The sequence below is a fragment of the Ursus americanus genome, chromosome 10, assembly GCF_024610735.1.
Source record: "Ursus americanus isolate L20-20 chromosome 10, mUrsAme1.1.p, whole genome shotgun sequence".
NCBI classification, from domain to species: domain Eukaryota; kingdom Metazoa; phylum Chordata; class Mammalia; order Carnivora; family Ursidae; genus Ursus; species Ursus americanus.
This window is the reverse complement of record NC_142136.1, coordinates 71,167,154-71,181,408: the sequence shown is the minus strand read 5'-3', so window position 1 is coordinate 71,181,408 and position 14,255 is coordinate 71,167,154. Positions and strand designations below refer to the sequence as shown.

General features: G+C 44.4%; 2 protein-coding genes across 11 annotated transcripts in view; one reads left to right on the top strand and one right to left on the bottom strand.

The window, feature by feature from the left end:
- The window catches only part of LNX2 (ligand of numb-protein X 2), an 85,397-nt gene extending 75,775 nt beyond the window's left edge, over window positions 1-9,622 (bottom strand). Inside the window, exons 1-2 of one of the 3 annotated variants that reach the window (XM_045797049.2) lie at window positions 9,484-9,622; window positions 1,436-1,474 (exon numbers count right to left, since the gene is read on the bottom strand). The gene's annotated coding sequence lies outside the window, so the exon portion shown is untranslated. Of the gene's footprint in view, window positions 1-1,435; window positions 1,475-3,713; window positions 7,580-9,483 lie in introns of those variants that run through there. The other 2 variants (XM_045797050.2, XM_045797051.2) reach the window with 2 other exon arrangements.
- On the top strand, window positions 9,180-12,687 carry LOC123791953 (DNA-directed RNA polymerases I and III subunit RPAC2). 8 transcript variants are annotated; one of them, XM_087865224.1, is made up of 4 exons: window positions 10,078-10,212; window positions 10,584-10,737; window positions 10,846-11,159; window positions 12,110-12,687. In XM_087865224.1, the coding sequence occupies exons 3-4, from the start codon at window positions 11,134-11,136 to the stop codon at window positions 12,483-12,485; spliced, it is 402 nt and encodes a 133-aa protein (XP_087721350.1). In that variant the 5' UTR covers window positions 10,078-10,212; window positions 10,584-10,737; window positions 10,846-11,133; the 3' UTR covers window positions 12,486-12,687. The 8 variants fall into 8 exon arrangements, 3 of the variants coding, with proteins under 3 accessions (XP_087721349.1, XP_087721350.1, XP_045653010.1); XR_015725983.1 differs by lacking the exons at window positions 10,078-10,212; window positions 12,110-12,687 and adding an exon at window positions 9,180-10,036; XR_015725982.1 differs by lacking the exons at window positions 10,078-10,212; window positions 12,110-12,687 and adding an exon at window positions 9,180-10,073.
- Window positions 12,688-14,255: the final 1,568 nt, after the last annotated feature.

The window sequence follows — 14,255 nt, the reverse complement described above, 5'->3', positions numbered from 1 at the left end:
ATGAAAGCACAAAGCCTAAAATTAGAGAAATTAATGAGGTTAATAAATATTTCATATGAGCTCTAATTGCTATGGATACTTTTGAAATCTTATTAAATGGTCCTGACAGAATGGCCTTAAAAGCTATGCTCAGCAACTGACCGCATGCATTACATATTTGTAATAAGGAGGCACAAAATGCAATCACCAGCACTCTGATACTTGGCTTCTTCCCAATCATTTTATGTTTTAGCTTCAGCTAGCCCTAGACTACTGATTGTTTCCATAGTGGTGTCTCACAACTATAAGAAACAAAAAGGACAGAGAAACTCACACTAGAATATACTACTAAGTACCATTTGAGAACTGTGTCCTAGCCTAATTACTGTCATCAGTCCCACCAAACTGAAATTATTCCATATATTTCAGACCTTTTCCTCTTGTTTCCATAAGCAAAGTCTCAGAAATAAGTTCAAAATATTTTGTTTGGACCCTTATCTTATACCATATTCAAACACTAACTTAGGTGGTTAAAGAACTGAAACTATAAAACTCCTAGAAGAAAACAGGGGGTAAGCTTCATGACATTGGATTTGGTAAGGATTTGGGGGGGGAGGGGAAGGATTTCTTGAATACAACACCCAAATCATAAGCAACAAAAATAAACAATAGGACACACATCACATATATCAAAGGACACAATTAACGAAGTGAAAAAGCAACTTAAGGAAGAGGGGACATACCTACAAATAATATACCTGATAAATGGTCAATAACCAGAATACATAAATAACTTCTACTAAACAACAACAAAAATCAAATAGTCCAATTAAAAAAGGGGCCAAGACTTGAACAGACATTTCTCCAAAGATGATCTACAAATGGCCAACAAACATAAAAACACAATGCTCAACATCACTAATCATCAGGGAAATGCAAAGCAAAAGCACAATGAGTTATCACTTCATACCCATTTGAATGGCTTCAATCAAAAGCTACAATCAAAAAAATAGAATAACAAGTGTTGGTGGGGATGTGGAGAAATTGGAACCCTTGTATACCACTGGTGGGGTTGTAAAATGGTACAGCCTCTATGGAAAACACTATAAGGGTTCTAAAGAAATTAAAAATAGAATGGCCATATGATCCAGCAATCCCACTTTTGGTATTTAAAAAACTAGAATCCAAAAGAATTGAAAGCAGGGTGTCAAAAAGATATTTGCACATCCATGTTCACAGCAGCACTATTTGTCACAGCAAGAGGCAGAGGCAACCCAAATGCCCATCAACAGATGAACGAATAAGTAAAATGTGGTATATACATGCAATGGAATATTATTAAGCCTCAAAAAGGAAGAAATCCTGTCATATACTATAACATGGATGAACCTTCAGGTCATTATGCTAGTGAAATAAACCAGTTACAAAAAGACAAATACTGTATGATTCTACTCACGTGAGGTATCCGAAGTAATCAAATCCATAGAACCAGGCCCTGAGTGGGGAGGAAATGGGGAGCTGTTTAGTGGGAATAGTCTTAGTTTTGCAAGATGAAAAAGTTCAGGACATCTGTTGTACAACAATATGAATACACTTAACACTACTGAACTGTACACTTAAAAAATGGTTAAGATGGGGCGCCTGGGTGGCACAGCGGTTAAGCGTCTGCCTTCGGCTCAGGGCGTGATCCTGGCGTTGTGGGATCAAGCCCCACATCAGGCTCCTCCGCTATGAGCCTGCTTCTTCCTCTCCCACTCCCCCTGCTTGTGTTCCCTCTCTTGCTGGCTGTCTCTATCTCTGTCAAATAAATAAATAAAATCTTTTAAAAAAAATGGTTAAGATGATAAATTTTATGTTATGTATTTTTTACCATATTTACCATACCAATTTATGTTATATATTTTTTTACCATAATAAAAAAAAAATTTATACTGAAGCAGTGTAAAATACTTTTGTTATTATTTGGTAAGATTCCTTTTATTTTAACCACTGAATATTTAGTGTTTGCACTGAGATATGCGATAAGTGTAAAATATAACCAGATTCCAAATACTTAATAAGAAAAAAATGTCAAATATCTTACTTTTATGTTGACTACATGTTAATACATTTTTAATATATTGCTTTAAATAAAATATAATGTTAAACTAAAAAAACTACTGTGTTATTCTGTAAGAAGAATAACTAGAGGGGAATGTAGGGTCAGTGGAGCTTTGTTTTAAAGGTTTAAGACTAGAGCATATTTAGGCTGGTACAGAAAAGCCAGCAGGGGGAAAGAGATTAAACCCAGATGGGCGTTAACTGACAAAAGCCTCTCCTGAGAGAGACTTTGAAGGATGGGATCAAGAGCACTGTGTGTAAAAGCTAGCCTTCCACAGATCTGACGCTTATGTGCATAAGTGGGGAAGGGCAGGGACAGAAATCTGAGAAATCAAACCAGACCATCATTAAGTGGCCAGACTACTTGCAGGCTGTAGAAGTGGGGCTTGGACCAAAGGGTTTGTCAGTGATGAGGGTCTGGAACAACCCATGAGTGATGAAGAACAAGTTCCCTATTTAGGGCCAATAATGCCTATGAGATCTGGCCCTGCCTTCCTCCCTGGCCTCAGCCCAGGCCTCTCTCTCCCAGCTCCCTCCATCTTCTCACCCTCCTTCTAAGGGCCATCCATCTGACTGCGGTTTTGTTGTTTTGTTTTGTTTTTTATAAAGAGTTTATTTGACAGAGAGACAGCACATAAGCAGGGGGGAGCGGCAGCCAGAGGGAGAAGGAGAAACAGGCCCCCTACGGAGCAGAGAGCCTGATGCTGGGCTCCATCCCAGGACCCTGGGATCATGACCCGAGCTGAAGGCAGACACTTAACGGACTGAGCCACCCAGACGCCCCCCTGACTGCCTCTTTTGAGGAGAGCTTACCTGTCTAACACCTACTCAGCCAGGTATCTGTTCAAAGACAACTTCCTCAGGGAAGGTTTCAGGGACACGGAGCTCCCCAGAGACTAGTTCCCCTCACCAGTGCTACCTAACAGAAACAGGGTATGTGCCACACAGGAAATTTTAAATGTTCTTGTAACCACATGAAAGGAAGGAAGGAAAGAAGGAAGGAAAACAAGTGAATGAGTTATTTTTAATATTCTATTTAACCCAATATACCCAGAATTTATCATCTCTTAACATGTAAGCAAATATAAAAATTATTGAGATATTTTACCTTATGTTGATACTAAATCTTCAGAATCTCGTGTGTACTTCACACTTACAGCACATCTCAATTCAGACTAGCCTCATTTCGGGGCACCTGGGTGGCTCAGTCAATTAAGCATCTGACTCCTGGTTTCAGTCCAGGTCATGGTCTCAGGGTCATGGGATCGAGCCCTGAGTGGGGCTCCGTGCTTAGCACAGAGATTCTTTCCCTCTCCCCCTCCTTCTGCCCCTCCCTTCACTCAAGGAACACACTCTCTCTAAAATAAATCAATAAAATCTTAAAAAAAAAAAAAAAAGACTAGCTTCATTTCAATAGCCACACGTGTGACTACAGTATTGGACAACATAGCCCTATACTATTTCTGCAGAGCACTTTGTTTGCTATTACTTGATGAATGTCTATCTCCCCTGGAATGTAAGCTCTATGAGGATACCCCAGTACTCTTAGCTCAGTGTCAGAGCACTCAGTATGTGCCAAACAAACATAACTGACTGGGGGAGACGGCAGGGAGGGTTATCTGAGAGATAGTTACCTGCATCACGGGCCTGGCCTTTCACTGGTGTTACCAAAGCAACTCAGGGAGAGAAGGCAGAGTTAATTACAACAAGGACATTATCTGGCAGACACAGCACAAAAATAAGTTCAAGAGAGGCAGAGGTGCCAGTGAAAGCATATTCCAGGTGCTTAACAATGGCTTCCAAACTGGATAGGGAAGAAGACCTCAGGCCAACAGATGTTCATACAACAGGGAAGGGGAGGTGGGGCGGAATTAAGAGATCCGCAAGCTGTCTCTGTCAAGAGGAAGGGGCACTGTAATACAAAGTGTGGGGGTGAGAAAGCGGGAAGGACAGGATAGGAAGCTGCGGTCAGAGAACTGGATATACAAATTTAGGATTTCTGATGTGGAAAATTTAGAGGAATGTTAAAATACAGGGGAAGTCAAGATCACTGGAGGTGAGCAAAGGTACTAGAAGTGAAAAAGGCATTAGTCACCCTGCTTGGAATGACTAACTCCTTTCCTTGACTGAATGTCTTTTAAGATTTTAAGCTGTACAAAGGCAGGGACAATCTTTCGTGGTCCACACAGCCCAGTGTTGATCACATCAAATACGCTTACACGAATACAATTCAAAGTCAAAGTTCGAACATTAAAAGCATGTAAAAGAAAAGTGGCAATGGTCACAATAATGAAGTAAGATATAAGTGAGGGACTCCAATTTATTTGTTCAAAATTTATGTAGTTTGATTGAACAGTATCAAGAATGCTGAATGATGCATGAATTTTTTAGATTGGTAGCCAAACTCTTAATTTGGGGGGAGGGGGAATGGGAGGGTGGAGGAAAGGGTATAAATATTTCCCAGACTTACTTTACTTTTATCTATAAAACAAAGAAACAGCCAACAGAACCTTTAGAAGCTTTATTATAGCCAGGTATACCTTATTTTTGCGAGAGATACAGGTCCTCATAACTTGGTTATAAACATTTTTTACAATGGCAATTATACACTTTAGGGCAATTTGGTATTTAAAAGAACTCTAAGATTACTATTTCAATAAAAGAGAAAAAATTAAAACCTCATTGGTTTTACATATAGAAGTGGTATGCTTTTTAAGTGGACACATGATTGCTTAGAGCATATTTACACACATATAAAAGCACGTATATACTTGTGTGTAAATTGTATATAGTTTCACTTGCTTATTGCCTATTTCCTGCATTTTTTCTACTTCTCATTTCTCTTACGCAGTTCAATTTTGAGAAAAAATAATTTTTCCCCCAAATAATTTCTCCACTGAGGGATTCTGATTGTCAAAAGTAATAGCACTAACCCTTGAGGCTAGAAAGATAAAGGTGTAAGCTATGCTTAAACCCGTTCTGCCCAAAAGACTTCTATTCTTTCAGCTTTTCTAATCAAGCAAGACTTCCAGAGTTTTGCTAATAACCAAGAGAGGACAAAGTTATGACACAGCTATTGTCTGTTCAACTCTGAACCAAGCAATAACCCTAAGTAAGTCTGTTCCTCCCTACCACCCCCCTCACAACTATCAAAGGAAAATGTGAAAAAGGAGGGAATCGTGTAAATAATTACAGCAGCAGGTACTACAATCATTGAATTGGAAGAACCATAAATTCTATTATAGTTGCTGTATCTTCCTGTGGATACAAGAAGCACTTTAAGCTTCCTCGCTGGCTCATTTCTCTCTTTTGTTTTCCCTCTGACCAATGATTGTTCCAAAGATTCAGAGAAATCTGTGAGCCAAGACAGATCAAAGCCAACGGATCCATTTCATTCACTCATGCATACATTACTATTTATGATTCTAAGCACTTGGGGATTGTTCAGTGAGCAAAACTGATATGATCCCTGCTCACCTGAAACATACATTCTGAAGAACAGATCCTACGATACCTGCCTCTTTTAAAGCATACCAGCCAGATAGCAATTTATTATCATGATGTATATCATGAGCACTTGCTTTTTAAAAAATTTCCCTCAAATTTTCATTAGACTAATACACAAAATAGCCATTTCTTTTAACTCTAACCAACCAAAAACTTCCATAATCACAGATTTTTCTACCATTTTGTACTTTCTGAGGAAGAGACAGAGGAAAGGAAAACGAAAAGGGATTTTCTTTGTAAATCTCCCAGGCCCCATAACAGGGTCATTTTAGGCCTGGCCAAGTCTTCTACAACCATAGTTCGACATGTAAGATTTTCATTTCTAAATATATATATTATTATATATATATATATGCATATATATATATACACACACACACACCCATATATACATATATATGTATATATGTATGTATGTATATCTTGCATGTCAAATCATATATATTACATATATATATATACACACACACACACACACACACACACACACACATTTATCTTTTTTTCAACCAACACTGCTTCCTGAGTGGAACCTTCAAAACAAGACCTTTGATTCTTCCAGAAACCTTTTCGGATTTTGATATAGGAAGGTGGGCCTGGAATGAATTTTAGCCCCATAAGCACGGAAAACTTAAATGACACTGAATAAAAAATAATCTAATTTTGGGGACAATCAGAAAGGAAAGAAAGAGGAGTGGGGAAGGGCACAGAGCCAACCAGATTACGAGCCCAGAGTTCCCCTGTGATGGTGGCCAAAATGCATTTTAAGGATAGAGATGCCTAATACTCAACATTAACACTTCTGACACTACTATATTGTAAACCTCTCCTTTGCCTCCCCTTTCATCAAATCTTTCAAAAAGCTAACCACAGGGGCGCCTGGGTGGCTCAGTGGTTTAAGCGTCTGCCTTCAGCTTGGGTCATGATCCCAGGGTCCTGGGATGGAGACCCATGTCCGGCTCTCTACTCAGCAGGGAGCGTGCCTCTCCCCCTTCCCCTGCTTGCGCTCTCTCTCTCTCTCAAATAAATAAACAAAAATCTTAAAAAAAAAAAAAAAGCTAACCGCACCCACAAAGGCTTTATGCGAACTCTTTATTTTCTCTTTTCCATTCTTTCCTAGCTCCTGCCCAGCACATCTATCCATCTTCATCACAGACATCTCAACCATTCATTAGCACCTCACTGGATTGGTCCAAAACTATCTTCTCTTCCCCATTTCAACCTTCAGTTGCTTTTACTCACTCCTTTTCATATCTTCCAACATTCTACTAGCTCACTAATGTCATCATCACTAAAGGAACAACTAATATTTACTGAGTACTTGTAACATGCTAGGTACTCTGCCAAGGGCATTTTATGCGTAATTTCCTTTGATCCTCAAACCCTACTAGACAGGTACTATGATCATTTCCTAAATATTAAGAAACCAAAGCTCAGGACGGTAATTCTACAGGTAAGCAATGGAAGTCAACTTGTGTCCTGACTTCACAGCCAGTTTAACCAGTACACTCCAATGCCTCAAGTCAAAAAACCTAGGAATCATCCTTTCATTAATCATTAGATATGATATTATTATATGTCACTTACCTAGGCTAATCAAATATACCTCCTCAATGCCACATCAGCTCTACCTCTGCTGCTCTCACCCAGAATAACTACTAGCATCTAGCACGTCCTTGCTATCCACCAAGCAGTATTCTTTTTTTTTTTTTTTTTAAGATTTATTTATCTGAGAGTGAGAAAGCGCGCACATGAGTGAGCTGGGAGATGGGCAAAGGGAGAGAAAATCCTGAAGCAGACTCCCCGCTGAGCACAAGGCCTGCCTCAGGGTTCCATCCCAGGAGCCTGAGCAAAGCTAAGTCAGATGCTTAACCAACTGAGCCACCCAGGTGCCGCATGACATTCTATTTAAAATTAGCAGCTTTGGGGGCGCCTGGGTGGCACAGTCCATCCAGCCCTGTGCAAGCCTCCCCTGCTCTGCTCCAAATGGGCTTGGATTCTCTCTGTCCCTCTCTCTCTCTCTCTCCCCCCCCATCTGCTCCCCACTCACCCTCTCTAAAATAAATTAATGTTTTTAAAAAATAAAAATAAAATTAGCAGCTTTGTATCACTAAGTAGATAAAGTCCAATTTTCTTAATTGGGCACACAAAATCCTCCATGTTTCTGTTCAAGTCAGTTCAACAAGTATTTGAGTGCCTACTGTAATCAAGGCAAAGTGCTAAGTGCTCTGAAATGAATAATACACCAACCCCTGACAACTACTCCAACCCCAAACAATGCGCCCCTCAGCCAGAGGAACTACATGTGGATCTCATAATGCGACACCCTACATGTTAGTCCCTTTGCCTAGAATGTACTGTGCAAAATTTCACAGCAATTTGAAAAGTTAAGTGCCTAGATGAGGTCCTCCCTAGCAAACCCCCGGCAGAAATGCTCCCTTTTCTAAGTCCCCACAGCACTTTATTCAAATTACTTTCAGGTAGCTAATGGAACAGGAATGGATCAGTTTCCAAACATGACTATGATCACCTTTGGGGAAAGAACTGACCCTCGCCATCAATGTCTGGCATGCAGCAGGCAGCAGGCACTCTATTACATGCTGAATAAATAAATAATGAAAAATTTCTAACTTGATGAGAAGAGAGAAACAAGATACAGAATTAGGAATGTTAACACACAAGTGGGCCGAATTAAAAGTAGTGTTATTGTACTTTGGTTCTGATTTGGCCTACATTTTACCCCTCTGGGAAAACTCACACGTGGGACTTGGACAAGCTCAAAAGGCAAAACTTTGTTTTTCATGGCTCAACAAGGCTTTGACAGGCCAAAAAGGATACTAGCTCAAACAAAGTCCATTTTCTAAAGGGTTATGGAAACGGGAATCAAATCTGCCAGAGAAAATAAAATTGATCTACTGAGATCCAACTTCATCAGCTCTGCGTCACACTACATGCAAGAGGGAAAAAAAAAAAAATCAAAATCTGTCCTGGGAGGAAAGCCAATTGACAAATAAATACTACTGCTGCAAGAACGTGAAATTCTTAAAGTGAAGGCAGTTCCTATAAACCAGAGCTCGCAACTGTTTCTTCCTGCCACTGCTTTACACTCAACTTCGTTTCTGGTATTTAAAGAAAAACACCTATACAGTTAAGCCCATGCCTCAGTGTACTGTAGCTCCTGGTAGATAAGGACGTCTTGATTCCTAACTTTAATTGCAAACGGAAACATCAGAAGAAACACTACCTATGTCAAAAGTCCTTGTCTGAAACATACGGCATAAAGCTTTGAAGGCGAGTGAGGTCTTTCCTGAATGGTGCTTTGTGTGCAACTGCTTCCAAATCGAGATTCGTATTTTGAAATTACCCACCCCCTCGACGTGAGATCTCCCACCTCTCCAGCCTCAAGGGAAAGGTGAGAATTCTTAGGCAACAGGCTGGGACGGTGGGTATCTCCCTATTCCTTTCCTGGAGAACAAGATCCGATGTCAGGCAGCTAGTGCCACTCTCATTTACAACACACACGCAGGAAATAAGAAACTCATCCCCACCTCTCCCCTCCTGGAAAAAGCAAACGACGCAAAAGAGCAGCAACACTGTGGCCGGAACCACCAAATGGTAACAGCCGGGGGCCTCCCGCCTCTCCCAGGCGCCTGGCCGGCGGCGGGCGCCCGGCTCAGGACAGCGCGTCCCTACCTCCCCGGACCAGAGCCGCCAGCCCCACGGCGGGTCCGGGTCTACGCGCCCCAAAGCCCGGGCGAGCGAGGAGCAGAGCGGCGGAGGTCGGCCGCCTCCCCCGGCGAGGCGCTGCCCCACACCCCGCCGACGCCCGCACCTGAGGCGGCTGCCCGGGACCCGCGACAGGGCGCGGGGCCAGGCGGGCAGGGCAAAGTTACTCACTGGGAAAGCGCGGCCGCCCGGGGCGCGCACCGGCTCCCGGCTCCGCAGCCCAACGCCAGGTCCGCTCTCCGCGGCCCGCTGAGGGAGCGGGGAGCCAGCCGGCCTCCGCTCCGCCGGGAACCGCCGCCGCTGCCACCACCGCGGATTTCCTGGCAAGAAGCAAACTCTGGCCAAGACTTCACTTCTCAACCGCCCCTGCTGCTTTCCCGGGGGCGAGCGCCGGGGCCGAGCCGCCCAACCCGACACGCACCTGGGCCAACCGGCTGCAGCACAGGGCGGGAAAGAGGCGGGCCAGAGAGCGGCTCCACCTATCCGGAGAGCTCAGGGGGAGGGCCAGGCCGGGGCCTTCACTCCTGGGTTAGAGTGAGCCCACTCCGCCCCTCGCCGCCTGCCCTCCCCCACCCGATCTCTGTCGTCCCTGCCGCCCGCCTGATTCCCCCCTGCAGAAGACACGCTCAAGAAGTGCATCTGCCCTCGCCGCGGACCGCCGACCGCCGCAAGGAGAGTGGAACAGCTGGGGAGGCAGTGAACATCTAGGGGAATCGGGTTGGGGGTAAGAGAACAGGTGGCGCAAGAAAGCAGAAATATAGGTGTGTTGGGGCGAAAGGACTCTGGGGCAAGGTGCGAGGGACAGAGACTGACCCGGCTGAGAAGGGCGAGGGGAGCAGGAGATTGAGGAAGGGAGAAGGTTTTTCGCGAAGAACGCCTGAGAGGACGGAGAGAGGAGAGGTACGAAGGAAAAAGGAGGGCGGGGAGCGAGTCCGGGTGGTGAAAGGTTGCCGAGGCGGGGGCAGGGGCACCTGGGAACAAAGGTGAGAGGGAGGTTCCGCAGGTGAGGAGGTTTAAGCCAAAAGGGGAAAAGGAAGTCCAGAGCAAGGCGGGGGGGGGGGGGCGTGTTCGTATTACAGGTGTAGAAGAGATTCTAGGAAAGGACGGGGGGCGGAGGGGAGAAGAGCTGTTTCCTTCCAAACTCTCGCTTCTCCCCACAAAGATAAAAAACGAAGGCTTATTTTGACCCATTTGAGGTGTGTCGCTGCAAGGTCCCAGGTGACACAAATACAATCTTAAATTCATCCTTTTCTGTTGTGAAATTCATCAAGGTGTGGTTTAAACCTGTCATCCCCTGAACACCACCACCCACCCCCGCCAGGCTTGGGGTCCCGCCAGGGAGTAACACCGTGCCCCACAGTCAAGCAGCAAATCTGAAACAGGCCTCGTTCCGCCCTAAGAAGGAAGGTGACTTGGGGGCGGCAGGTAAGGCCCCGCCCCCTTCGCCATCACCTGGCGGAAGGTGCCAAGGGCCCACGGACGGGTCTTGGCCTTTAGGTGGGACAGGAGACTGACCCCACCTGTCCCCGCTAGGTCAGCGGGCGGACTGGCTGCGGGAGCTCCAGGTGAGCAAGTCCAGCCTGGCTACCGCCCTCCTCGCGCCGGGAGCCGGGCCTGTGGGCGGGGCCTCCGAGCGGAACGTACACGCCCCGCCCAGCGGCTGGGCCTCGCCGCGCCGCTGCGGCTCCTCCTCCCTCCTTCCGTCCTCTGCTCCTTCCGTCCGTCGTTCCTTCCTTCCTGCTTCGCCTGCACGTTTCGCGATATGGGTTAGCGCCTCCGATCCGCCAGCACCACCTGAGGATCCCGGAAGCCGTCCCCGCGATGGAAGAGGACCAGGAGCTGGAGAGGTAACGGCCGAGGAGGCGGGTGGGCGGTGGGGGCGGGCGGGAGGAGCAGGCCGCGCCCTGCGCTGGGAGCGGGTGGCCGAGGGGCCGGTGGCCGATCGGGCCTCCGCGGCGCGGCCCGGCACCTAGGGCCTGGCCGGGAGGACAGGGGAGGAGAGAGAAGTGGGCGCCTTAGCGGGGAGAGGGGCCCCGACTGGGAAGGGAGGGGAGGACAAATGGATGTGTTTGAGTACAGGCGCTCTGTACAACTAGGTGTCCTGGAGGGAGCACAAGTTATGAGGCCGGAGTTAAGTCCCTAAACTGCCCACCCGAGTTAGAACAGCAAGAGTAAATAAAACTAACGTAAGACCACGCACCAGGCCTCCGTTCGCTGAGTGCTGGTATTGGTGCGTTCTGTCAGGCCTAAGCCCCTGTAACTGTGGCCCAACTTACTCTTCTGTGTAGACTGCTAATAAAGCCACTGCTCTGTGCGCTCAGTTCTTTCTCCCTCCTGCTTGATTGACACTTCTCAGAATTTCCATTCTAGTTTATCTCCTGCGAATAGAAACCATAGTGGGGCCTGCACGATGATAATCTGCAGTCCTAATTTTTAAGAAGATCTGTGTTTTTGTATGCCTTTACATACGCTTTCATTCTCCAGCAGAGCCCACCCTATTCTAATACTATCCTTTTCTTGTCATCCTACCAAAAGAATATTTAAGCAAGCTTTTAAGTTTGTGCCCTTGTGGCCATGTGGACGGTCAAATGGAGTAGGGAGAAACAGGAGGCAATAATTAAATATTTATTAATAGAATATGTGGAGGCAGGAAAATAAGGGGCTAATACAAATAATTCTATGTAATTGGAGTGCATTAGAGTAATATGTTGCAACTGTGATATAGTAAATGAAAAAAAAAGCTAGTTACAAAACCATATTCAGTATGATCTCATTTTTATAAAAAATATGTGTGTAGAAAAATATCTGGATTGAAGACTTCAATGGCTGAAGGCGAGAGGAAGACAGCCCTGGAAATGGTCCAGGCAGCTGGAACAGATAGACACTGTGTGACATTTGTATTGCACGAGGAGGACCATACCCTAGGAAATTCTCTTCGTTACATGATCATGAAGAACCCGGAAGTGGAATTTTGTGGTTACACTACAACCCATCCTTCAGAAAGCAAAATTAATTTACGCATTCAGACTCGCGGTGCTCTTCCAGCTGTTGAGCCATTTCAGAGAGGCTTGAATGAGCTCATGAATGTCTGCCAACATGTGCTTGACAAGTTTGAGGCCAGCATAAAGGAATATAAGGATCAAAAAGCAAGCAGAAATGAATCCACATTCTAGTCCCTTATGCACTATACGAGGAGGACTATCCTCTAGGATATTCTCTTCGTGATCTTGCAAAACCCAGAAGTAGAAGTTTGTGATTACAACACGATCTGTCCTTCAGAAAGGCGTGCTTCTAGCTATGACCCATTACAGCTGTTGGAATCCCCGCAAGAACCTTTGTACTCATCTAATAAATTCCCTCTTTTATTTAAACTAATTTGAGTGGTTTCTGTTGCTTCACCTGAAAGATTGACTATTTCAGGGGGTTTTTTGTTTTTTGTTTTTTTTCTTTTAATTGAGCCAACAGTGAAAGTAAGAAAGCTAGGAGAAAATTAGAGGCCTAGACAAGGGCTTTGATCATGGGAATTCAAAAGACTATGCATTCGTGGCTGTGATTAGGGGAGAGGAAGAGGTACAATAGAGCGTGACCCCAGATAGACTGTGGTTGGTTTAAAAAAGAAAGAGAAAGAAAGAAAGGTGGTAGTGGGAGGAGGATTTAGCTTCTTGCCAGATACTTTTTAGTAAATCATGAGAGAATTGCATCTTTTGCTATGACTGGTAGGTTGGGCAAGGGTGGGGAATAAGTTGAAAGAATTGTGAGAAACCTGGTTTCACAAGAGAGTTAGGATCTAGCTCCATCTTTGTGGTAGCGTATTATAGGATAGATGCTAGTTTACTGCTTTAATTTCGGGACACTAATAAAATATTTTGCCAGAAAGGACCTAAGTAGGTCAAGAGAGTTTCTATTATAAAAGGAGAACACTGGCATGACCAGGTAACATCTTCAGTCCTTAACGTGGGTATCTAAGTATAGCCCAGGGTTACAATAAGGATGGGGAGAAGGAAATTCCGATGTTGGGAAAACGATTTTTTTTTTTTTTGAAAACTTAGTGAACCACTTCTGAGCTGTCCTGTTAGTCTCATCAACCTTGTCTCATATCTGTCCTACCCTAATTTGACTCTCATTCACCCTAAATGTCTTGTCAACCTTTGAACCCGAGCATCTCACCCCCAGCACTCTGTGCTTTGGGTTCTTTGTCTTTGCTGTTCTATATTCCTGGCACACCTTACTCAGGTCTGCCCTAGGGTAGGTAAACACTTGCAGGTCAGACCCCAGCCTACTGTGGGCATTTGTATGTGCTTTCATTTCACTCCTGTGTTTCCTGGTCTTGGATTTACTATGCTATTGTTGGTGCTTATATTGTCTACCGACTATACTGACTTGCAGCACAATACCTCATAGGTAATAGACAATTAGAAAATACTAGCTAAATCCATGTTGGTAGTTATGGCATGTAACCTTTTATTCACTCCAATCAGACCTCTTTCTACTAGTCTGCCATAGAACCTACATTTCTTGCACTCAACTTCTTTGGATAAATAATATTTCTGTATTTATTGAGCACCTGGTATATACCAGTCCTTGGGATGGAACAGTATTGGATGAGACATAGGTCTTGTTCTCATAGAGCATGCATTATAATAGGAGTGAATTTTTTTTTTGAAAGTTGTAATTCTATGAAAACAAATATAGGGTCAAGATAGAAAACATGAGCAGGAAATCAGCTTTTGGTATGGAAGTCAGGGAAGCTCTTCCAAAGATTACAGGAAGAGAAGGAGCTAACTGCAAAAAGGAGAACGTGTTTTGGTGGAATAGCTGTGCTAAGGTCTTGAAGCAGAAAACATGGTCTGAGGAATTATAGATCTTGAAAGATTTGCTTATGTAGCATGGTAAACAAAGAGAAGGGCCTAGGCTCTGGATTTGGTGGGAAGAAGAGTTGGGGT

Excerpts from the sequence above, each read along its gene's own strand:
- LOC123791953 (XM_087865223.1), top strand. The coding sequence starts at position 9,199 with ATGGTAACAGCCGGGGGCCTCCCGCCTCTCCCAGGCGCCTGGCCGGCG.